We start from the raw sequence: 10,686 nt of genomic DNA, 5'->3' as shown, positions 1-10,686 counted from the left end.
GCCTGCCTGTCTAACTATCTATCTGTCTGTCTGTCTGTCTGTCTGTCTATCTATCATTCGTTCGTTCGTTCGTTCATTTGTTCTATTTATCTGTCTATTTATCAGTCTGTCTATCTATCATCCATTTGTTCTATCTATCTATCTATCTATCTATCTGTCTGTCTGTCTGTCTGTCTGTCTGTCTATCCATCCATCTATCCATCCATCCATCCATCCATCATTCTATCTATCTATGTATGATGTGATATGAAATGATATGCAAAATCAGTATTTACATACTGGTAAAAAAAATTTATAGCCTGAATGCACTGTAAGTCGCTTTGGATAAAAGCGTCTGCTAAATGCATAAATTATTATTAAATTAATTAATTATTATAAATTAAAATCTTACTGCAATATTTTAATATGTGACTTTATTGCGTATGACTAAAGTGGTGATATTCCAGGATCTCTGGCAGTGTCTTCCTCTATCATTTAAGAGCTGCTTAGCTTTATCCTCTCTATCGACCGAATTTCAATCTAAAAGGTGCGCCGTTCATGCAATATATATGAGAGCAATTAGCAATTTAATGCAATTTGATGCCCTAACGATTTGGAAGCCGGTTCATTCCACATGCTACACGGAACCGGTCTAAATGCACTGAAAAGGTGTTTGCATGAAGATAAACATCCGTGTGGGGAAAAAAAGCATCTGTTGCCTGTTTACGTGTTTGTGTCGCGTTGGTGCCGTTCTTAAGATGTATAACTAGACATCGTTAAAAATGAAGGATTCAATTCCATAAGTATTCACCTCATCCTAACGCCACACACATAACCGCACTTCAAAGCAACTCCCCGCTCTCGGCAACTCTGCGGTACAATTTAAACATATTTACTGTCAACACCAAACCCTAGTTTTCCCAACCCAGACAGTTTCGCTGCCAGAGTTTAGCAGGGTTTCTTAATGTGGGGATGTTGTTATTTTAATTAGCAAAGATTATCTGAGGTTCTAAGAATGCGAGTGCATCTTAGGATAAAAATCATTACACAATAATGAGCTCGGGCGGAAACGATCATCAGTGCGACTGCATGTTGTGTTGTTGCTTTCTTAAGAGGAAACCTTGATTAAAGAATACCAGCGAGAGTGAGAAATCAACTAAAAAAGGGTTTGTTAGAGGCATGAGTCAACAGAATGTAGATAGTACAATGATGATGGCTACGGCATCTCTTAACGATACAAAAAATTAGAGCTGCACGATTTGCTGCATGACAGCCATATTGCAATTACTTTGACAAATATTCTTTCAATTTTAGTTTTCTTGGTTTCTTGAGGTAAAATCATCCACACCATTCATTCAGTGAGTTTTACCTGCAGTCCTGGCGCGGTTTGGCCACGTATCCAGGATAAGCTCCGTTGGTTATGTCCCGGCACATCTTGCTGTCTCGGTCGGAGGGCAGCAGTGTGCTCGCCTTCACCAGCAGACCCAGACAATGGTCAAACGTGTTCCTCTCCTCCGGTCCATCCTCAGTGAAGAAACAGTGTCCTAAAGCATCATAGCCGACAACATCCTTCACCTAATGGGAAATTAACAACATTAGAAGATAGAAGATGAGGTTTTTAGCAACTGCAATGAGGGCAAATAATGAAAACTTCACATAAAGAAAAGTGAAACCTAACTAAGAGAATACCCAAGGACTTATCATTTACTGTTAAAATCAATCGGAATCAAAAATGGAAAAAGAGAGTCTTCATCTGTGAATATTTTCATTTAAAACGGCTTAAAATATAGCAGACGAGCTTTATTGATCAATTTTATGCTGCTTTGTGAAGCTTGATAGTTTAAATCCCCATCCACAAAGTTTTGATATCCATCCAACATCTTCTTTTGCATGTAACAGAAGAAATGTATCAGAATCAAAAATAGAAGTAGAGGGTTTTTCGCCTGTGAATATTTCTCATGAAAAATGGCTTTAAAAAAATTAAAATATGGAGCAAATGGAGCATGGAGAGTCATATTGACAAATTTAAGGCTGTATTTTGAAGCTTGATAGTTTAAATCCCCATCCACAAAGTATGGACATCCATTAAACACAATGAAAGAAACACACAGGTTTGGAAGAACATGAAGGTGAGTAAACAATGACAAAATTCTCATATTTTCTATTCCTTCATGTAATGCTCATGTTAAATCATGGCTATGTTATGCACATGTTAAATCATGGCTACTTTATTCCTGAGTACAAATGAAAACAACTTCACATCAAGACGAGTGAAAACTAACTAAAAGAATACCCAAATTAATCAAATTATTAAAAAGAATCAAAAAGGGAAGCAGAGAGGTCTTCATCTGTCAATATTTTCAGTCAAAAACAGCTTTAGAAGACTTAACCCTCTGGTGCTATTCTGTCATTTTAACCAAAATAAATAAATAAATAATAAAAAAAAAAATTTAAATTTTTTTTTTTTTTACTTCATCTGAATGGTACGAAACTTGGTAAAGGTTTTGGCACTTGCTATGTGTGCACACACAAAAAAGGGTTAAATGGTCTTGAAAAAAAAAAAAACTTGTTTTGTTCGCAGTCAAAAATGCCCACATTGGACCTGAATAGGAAGTGAATTTCATACAGTGGAAAAGTTTGGTACTGCGCACAAACAAAAACTTACTGAAAACTATTTTTTTTTAGATATCAACCTCAAATTTGGAACACGACTTTTGGGTTTTAAAAGATTTATGGGTTTGATTTTCACACAGTTCTAGACTAAAACTAACTAAATAAATAAAAATAGTATTTTGTGCATTTTTCATAATAACAAAATTATGCTTCTATGACTTAAATGCATTCAAGGTTTACGATAGTATATGCTGGAAATTTTATTTTCAGGTCTATGCTTAAAAAGTGGTTAACAGTTAATAAATGGATCATAACTATTCAATAAATATAATTTAGTACTATAAAATCCCCTAAAAATACAAAATATTAAATAACAATGTATATAGTACATTTATTTCAGTGAAATAAAAAAAAAACATTTGACTGCCACACGAGCAGCACCAGATGGTGAAAATATAGCGCACAAGTCATATCGACAACTTTTATTTTGCTTTTATGAATTGTGTCAGTTTAAAACCCTATCCGCAAAGTTTGGACATCCATCACTTTTTGCATGCTGTGGAAGAAACACTGCTTTGGAAGGACATGAAGGTGAGTAAACCATGTCAAAATCCTCATAATTTCTATTCCTTCATGTAATGCTCATGGTAACCAACAACTCAACATAAAAACCACTACAAGATGTTTCCATAAAATATGTCAGCTATCTTCTATTTTCGAACACCTGCTGTGAATGCACATTTCTAAAAGCCTCAGGTGAAGCTGAAATGCTGCACTTTTTGCCATCAAATACGATGCTGATGGAAACATCATTTGCTCAGTGAGTGCTGGCAAACAAACATGGTTTTTGGGACTGAAAGCAATTCCATTAATCCTGTCAAAGAAATAGGTGAATTGTAAACTACCTCAGTGTGTGATACAACTACTGCTGGGCAGAAGAACATTTAGCCTTGTTAAACGCATTAGAGGCGACCCTCGTCAAAGAGTTATTCGCGTCAGAGCTCTGAGGTTGGTGCATCCCCCCCGCCGGCTCCAAAATAAAATCGTAGCATGCTATCACGAACGAATAATGCGGCTTCAGTGTGCCGTAACTGTTCACCTCGTCTCCTGTGAAGAAAATAAAGCAGTTTACAGCAGCGCTCCAACATCTTTGAAAAGTGTTTGAACAGCAGCTCCGCGCTTTAGAAAAACCAAGGATGGACTGCGACGCAATAAATTGCAGATTCACATTCCTGTTCTGTTGAGCTCTGACAATCCATATTTCATTTAACTAGATCGAGTCAAAAGAAGCCAAGTAATCTTTTCAGCTCTGCTATGATGTAAACAATACTAGATGGCACCACTATCAGCAAAACAGCTGGATATCATGTAAGTGTGAAACAGAAAGTCAATTACAAGGTTTGACTACAAGATTTAGTTTCCTGACTTGCCTGTTTTCCATCCCTAAAGCTTCAATTTAAGTCTCGCAAAGAGTGAAGGGGTGTGGCCTGTCAATCAAAATCAGACAGATGATTGACAGCTAGAGATCACTAAGAATGGAGGAGCAGCTACTGCAGGAAGGCATTCAGCCATATTGAGGTTTTATAGACTTCATCTTTTCAGGCTTTCTGCTCTTAAACTACCAGTCTTGGTTACGTAAAAGGGTTACAAAAAGCTTAATTCAAAATCCATTCTCTAAAAATGTGTTATTTTTTTCTTCTCAAGAAAATGTATCGTGTTTGAAGTATTTTACGTATTTATACAGATAAAAATGTTTCTCAAGTAAATTGATTTTGTTTTAGAATTTTTAGATACTGATACAAAATAAAAAATGTTAAATTAAAATGAGCTTCTCGAGTAAATTTATCTTGACTAAGGGATTTTTAGATATTTAAAGAAATTTAAAAAATATATATTCAAGTACATTTATCTTGTTTTAAGCATTTTAAGATATTCATACAAAATAAAAATGTTCAAATGTACTTTTCATGTTTTAAAGATGTTTAGATTTATATACTAATCCATCCATCCATCTTGTTAACTTTTTTAACCTGTCTTAAACTACTTTTTCAGGTATGCACCATTAATGTGATTTATTTTTCATACTTCATTGGCAAATTGTTTGCCAACTCACTAGATTAGTTTATTACGGAGCCCCGCACATGGCATGCAGGAAATAAATAGTAGGCTAAATCGTGAAAATGTACTAATTCGTTCCCTCGATTTGCTAAGTCGTGCACAAGAAAGCAATTTAGTAAATTGTACGCACGATTTAGCAAATCGAGGGAACGAAATAGTAATCGTGTGCACGTTTTAGTACATCGAGGGAACGAATTAGTAAATCGTGCGCACAGTTTATACTTAAAGTAAAAGGAAAAACTATTTGTCACTGGGTTGAGAAAACTTAATTCAGGATACATTGTCTGAAAAGTCTTATATTAAGTCTTATCTTATATATTTTGCTTCTCAAATAATTTTGTTGTTTTATGGATGCTTAGATATGTTTTACTGTTTCAGTGAATTTCGAGTAAATATTGTGTCCCAGTAGTTCTATGCCAATGCTGTGTGAAGACTGAGGGAATGATAAACAAAAGATTCCATTCTATCAAAATAAAGCACTAAAGATTCCATTCTATTAATGTTGCAGCAGAGACTCATTATGGCTGTCTTCAAGCACACATAACCTCTGTGTCTGAAACTCACCAGCAGGCCGTTGGTGCCGTGGACTGTGACGCATCGGGAGAAGGTGTGATGAATGGACAGGTCTTTCACATAAGTTGGCGGGTCGTAGCCTCCCTTCTCATCCACATCCCCGTTCATATGGAAGTGGACTGGGTAGTGACCCATAGACTGCTGCCCCATGTGCTTAAACTCCACCCCTTCCACATGCACCGAGCAGAAACCTCGCTCTGCCTGAAGAATAAAACATAAGAGACAGGAAAATTCACTCTTTTGTGCTATTTTTGACTTTAGTGCTATTTATGGCTTTTAATCATATTCATATCTGTCTTGGGTGCAAAAAAAATATGTACTAGTTTACCTGTATGTCATGTTTGTATGGAAGCTAATTGCAACTTTTATCTCATAATTTGGACTTCTTTATTGCAATTTTGAGTTCATATCTCACAATTGCGACTTTTTTTTTGCAGTTCTGAGGGAAAAAAGGTCAGAATTGCAAGAATTGCAGAACTGTCAGAACTGTGAGATAAAAACAGTTGCAATTACCTTTTTTATTCAGTTGCAGAAACTCATTTTTTTTTCTGAGTGTTTCTACTTTTCCTAGATTTGGAACGATTATAAGCTCAGGTGGAATCCCAAGGATTTCGGAGGCGTTGAGTTCATCCGTGTGCCGTCGAACAAGATTTGGAAGCCAGACATCGTGTTGTACAACAAGTAAGTTCTCCGTTCTGATCCTCGTTTCGTTAAGGACCATTCGTTATCAGCATCGTTAATCCTTGAAAGTTGTTCATCAAGATGAACTGTGAGATGCATACTCAGAATTCTGAGAAAAAAGTCAGAATTACAAAATGTAAACTCAGAATAAAAATGTCAGAATTGTGAAGTGTGAAATCAGAATTTGCGAGAAAGCAAAGCAGAATTGCAAGAAAAAAGTCAGAATTTTGAGTTAAAAAGTTGCAACTACCTTTTTTTTATTCTGTGGCGGAAACATGCTTCCATATATGCGACCATTAACTGACCTCAGAAAAACTTGAACATGCAAGTGTGTTGTTGAATTATTGAAACATTAATTTAAAATCATAAAAAAGTACTTCACTGTAAAAAATAAATTTTCAAAGTTGTAAATTAAATAAAAAATCACTGGAGTAAGTTTTACAAGAAAACTATTTCAGTCTTTCTACTTAAAAATTTCATGTTTAATTCAGTGTCTTACTTAGCATTTCTTTGTAATTAATTCTGAAATTTACTAGCAATTTCTGAGTGAAAATTGTTTCTACGCCAACTTTTTTCAGAGTTTCAAGTAAATATTTTAAGTCAAAGGGGTTCGGCTGACAAAAAAAGTTTTTGAATCCCTGAAACAAACAAAAAAATATTCCATTCCATTAATTTTGTATTAATATCCTAGTTGAGTGATCCGATCACAAGTGGTCACAGGGTCTATGCAAGCTGTGCTCCTTAATATGGAAATTCGAAATCTGAAACTCGAGAATCTAGATGAAAGAACTTCAAAAGTGAGGAATGTAAATATCATCACCCTTTCGGAATAAGATCTGAGACATACACGCCAGTCTATGCGTGAATATATGCAGGGGCGGGAAGTAAAGGTGTCAGTGCAAAAGCCTCTTAAGTGCCATCTGAAATTTTCTTCTAAAATTATAAGTTTGATTGCATCATATAATAATTGCTGTTAATAGTGTTCATCGTCTGTTTGATTACGTCTTTAATTGATTTTACGTACATTTCTGCCATAAGTACATTGACTGACATTCACCACTGATAAGCTACTACTAAATATATTGTAGAAACTTAATTTTCTGTAAAGTTGCTTTGCAACGATTTGTATCGTGAAAAGCGCTATACAAATAAACTTGAAAAAATAGTTTGGGAAAGTATTACAAAACTACAAACAGAAAATGCTGTCGTGTGAAGGCTCCAAAACACTCATGGCGAAGTTCTTTTTAGTTCTTCGTTTAGGGGAAAAAAGAAGTTTGATATAAGCAAGCAGCGGTTTACTGTTAGTCAACATCCCGACGCTGCTGAGAGCGGCATTTAGATGTATGTGTGCTTTTCTCTCAATAGCAAAATAAACACATAAACATGACAGCAGTGAGAAAACAGCAGTTAAGAAAGCATCTGATCATAGCGATGTTGCACTGCAATCGGCAATCCAGCAAATTCACGTAGCATCTATTCATATGGCGCGTTATACAATAGACTACTTTAAAGCACACAGTTTTACTTTATTAAACATGAAAAACAGTGTTAGTGTCATTTCATTTGAAATTACAACTTGATTTTCTGCTTTAAACCAGCTTTATATGTATATTAAAATGTTTAGAATATTTATTTAGTCATTTATCAGACTAAATAATTTATCAGACTAAATAATTATACATATTATACATATAATATGTATAACTCAATATTTGAATGAATTACAAAAGCTGAATAATCGATCAATGCCTACTGATTAATATGTGAAATAATTGGCGATTCGTTGATTAATCGTTCTAATAATCTTTAGATTAATCGATTATCAAAATATTCATCTGTTGCAGCCCTAGTTGTTCTGAGTGGTTGCTAAGGAGGTTCTAGAATATTCTATCTGGTTTCTAGGGTGTTGTTAAACTGTTACTTCTAGGTGGAGACTAAAAACAAACAATAAACATGAACAAAAACAAAAACAAAAACAATGCCTCAAAGACTTCAAAATAGTCTGTGAAATGAAATATCCTAGCAGTAATTATTTAAGTAATACATGCTAATACAAGTACACTGTTGAGAGCCATTTGGATTTGGAAGGATGTGAGGTTTAGTAAACGATGACAGAATTTATATTTTTGGGCTACTATACTTTATTAGCAAGAATTACATCAATTTACTTATTTTAACATTTATCACTTGTAAAATCATTACTGTGAGGCAGGTTTTGTCAAAAGCAGTTTCCTCACAACTTGAAAGACAGGATGGCCTAGTTGTTGCACATGGAAATTTCTTCTTGAGTGGAAAAAATGGGCCAACCTTCTGCATGACAGCGAAGGTGAGGAGGGGAAAAGGAACAGTCAGATCTGGGCCAATTACTAGAGAGGTCAGACTCTTGAGTCGCCCCATCACGTACACACACACACGCACACTGACAGGCCCTTCGCAGGAGACAAAGCAAAAATAAAATGTCCGTTCTGCTAGTTTGACAGAGTGTTAATGTCTAGCTAGAGGTGCCATCGCTGTGATATCTCATTCTGAGGGTGTGAACATCTTGTCATGACTTCGGTCTGATCAGCAGGTTGTTGTTGTTTTTGTCTGTTTTGACAGTTCGCCATGTGCTCATTTGTCTTCGTGGTTTCCCTCCCCATCGTTATCTTATTAACTACTTTAGCTGCCGTCACACCTGTGGCTTGTTAATTCCAGTGGCTTGTTTATTCCTTAATTCTCCCTCTTTTTAAGTTCCCCTCGTGTGTAGTCTTGTGTCTGACCGTTGTGGTGTGAACACGCTACTCTTCGTTCGTGACCTACTACCAGTCTTGTTGTGTTCTTGTCCTGCCATGTTTTCATAGGCTCCAAGTACAGTTTAGTGTTTTCAGTTCAGTCACCAGTTTTCTGTTCCCCAGTTCCTGCCCTGACATTACCAGAACCGCGCTTCACGGCCTCTCCTCTCCTGCCCCTCTCGGCGCACTCTACAAGGAACTCTCTGCCCCGACGTTGCGTCAGTACCGACGCTTGGACTCCGTGCGCGGTTCCCTCTCCACTCTGACGTTGCGTCAGCATTGACGCTGGGACTGTGTGCGCTGATCTCCCTACGCCTTACCCTCTCTGCCTCTGGGAGTGACTGGAGGCTCGTTTGGACTGTTCCCCTCTTCCTGTCTCTAATCACTGCCCTGAATTACGGCTTCTGGTCTGCAGTCCCAGCCGAGTTTTGTGTTTTGAGATTCAAATAAATTTGAGTTGAACCTGCAAATTGAATCAGTGTTTTTCCCTGACACATCTATGTTCGGATGAGCTAGTGGACAGATAAAGGAATTACAAGACAACGGTAGATCGTATTTAACAGAGAAATTTGTGTTTGAAGTGAAAGGAGGGTTGAGTTACCTTAAGATGGCCACCAAACGTGTCGAAGGAGAAGAACTTGCAGGCTTCATTGCCGTAACAGGTCGGCTCCATCTCACCTCTGATCAAAATGTTGCGAGTCAGCAGTCCGACCTCTGCCCGCATGTCCACACCGTCCACCTCCTCTCCGATGTGAAGGTACGCAGGTTTACCTGGAGGATGTACACACACAAACAACTTCATCACACCTCAGCTATTTAATCTTTCATAATAGGTGCGTCCCAATTTGCATATTAATGCACTATTCAATGCTGTTTTGTAGTATAAATAGTGCAAGTAGTTCGTTTACACTGAAAATTATAAACCGAAATGCACTTTAAATACCTGGATGCACTTAATTAATAAAAAAAAAACAAACAAAAAAACATGTATCGAATGTTGAACACTTCTTGTTCTAAACTGTTGCAGCTTTAATTATGTAAAGGATGGGAAGGAGCTATTAGAATACAACGAATGACAAAATAATCGTATATTCATTCACTACACATTTGACTACATCATAGTGCATAAGTACAGTGTATAACTGTATAGTGCATAATTTGGAATACAACTATGTTTTATACATTTTTATGTTAATTTATTGCTTAATAATCTCATGTTTTTATTATTTATTGCTCTATTTATATAGTGTGAAGGAGAATATAATTTAATGCCTAATTTATACATATTTTGTCATTTATAATAATTCGAAGCAGAACAACAGTATTTGGCGTATGTGTACTACAACAAATTTCCATAGAAAAGTATATTTAATTGCATTTTATTGCCATCCCAAAAACCGTACTAAAAAGCATGATATTTGAACATGTATCATGTTACCATAGTTTTACAGACATATACCATGCTAAGACCATGGAAATACCATGGTACATGAACAATAGATACTGCAAATTAGATAGATCTCTCAATCAATCATTTTCTGGTCTGTTTGTCTTCCTCCTCCTTCAGAAAATGTCAGTCTCACACATAATATATGAAGTTCTCAGAGTTTCTGGACACCACAAGTTCTGCAGCAAGACTGAGATCCGGCAGCAGGCATACAAAAGAGATTACGAGAGAAACCATACATGCAGAAATATATGAGAAAAGCCGAGAGAGAAAAATAGGCCAAATGAGGGAGAGCAAGCGAGACCATTCTTGAGTTATCATATATTTTTGTGGGAATTTCATGGCTCAAATTGGAGAAGGCGTAGAGGGACCAAGAGAAAGAGAGAGATGTCATTCCACCCTCAGACATTCTTCCTGCCTGACCCAGATACTGGGCTGAAGAGGCTCCAGGACTCAGAGCTCATCTGATAATCACAAACAGGGATGCCCAGCTCTCTCCTTTCC

The 10,686-nt window shown here is 36.5% G+C and overlaps 1 protein-coding gene across 1 annotated transcript in view; it reads right to left on the bottom strand.

Moving 5' to 3' along the window:
- LOC107736981 (cell migration-inducing and hyaluronan-binding protein-like) overlaps positions 1-9,537 on the bottom strand; it is a 32,985-nt gene extending 23,448 nt beyond the window's left edge. The window contains exons 1-3 of the mRNA XM_016548370.1: positions 9,337-9,537; positions 5,275-5,484; positions 1,349-1,554 (exon numbers count right to left, since the gene is read on the bottom strand). Coding sequence (XP_016403856.1) covers positions 1,349-1,554; positions 5,275-5,484; positions 9,337-9,537 — 617 coding nt within the window. The remainder of the gene's footprint in view (positions 1-1,348; positions 1,555-5,274; positions 5,485-9,336) is intronic.
- Between the last annotated feature and the right edge of the window lie 1,149 nt (positions 9,538-10,686).

This window comes from Sinocyclocheilus rhinocerous, unplaced genomic scaffold (assembly GCF_001515625.1).
Source record: "Sinocyclocheilus rhinocerous isolate Xijiao unplaced genomic scaffold, SAMN03320098_v1.1 scaffold433, whole genome shotgun sequence".
Classification (NCBI taxonomy): Eukaryota; Metazoa; Chordata; class Actinopteri; order Cypriniformes; family Cyprinidae; genus Sinocyclocheilus; species Sinocyclocheilus rhinocerous.
This window is presented reverse-complemented; position numbering and strand designations above follow the sequence as displayed.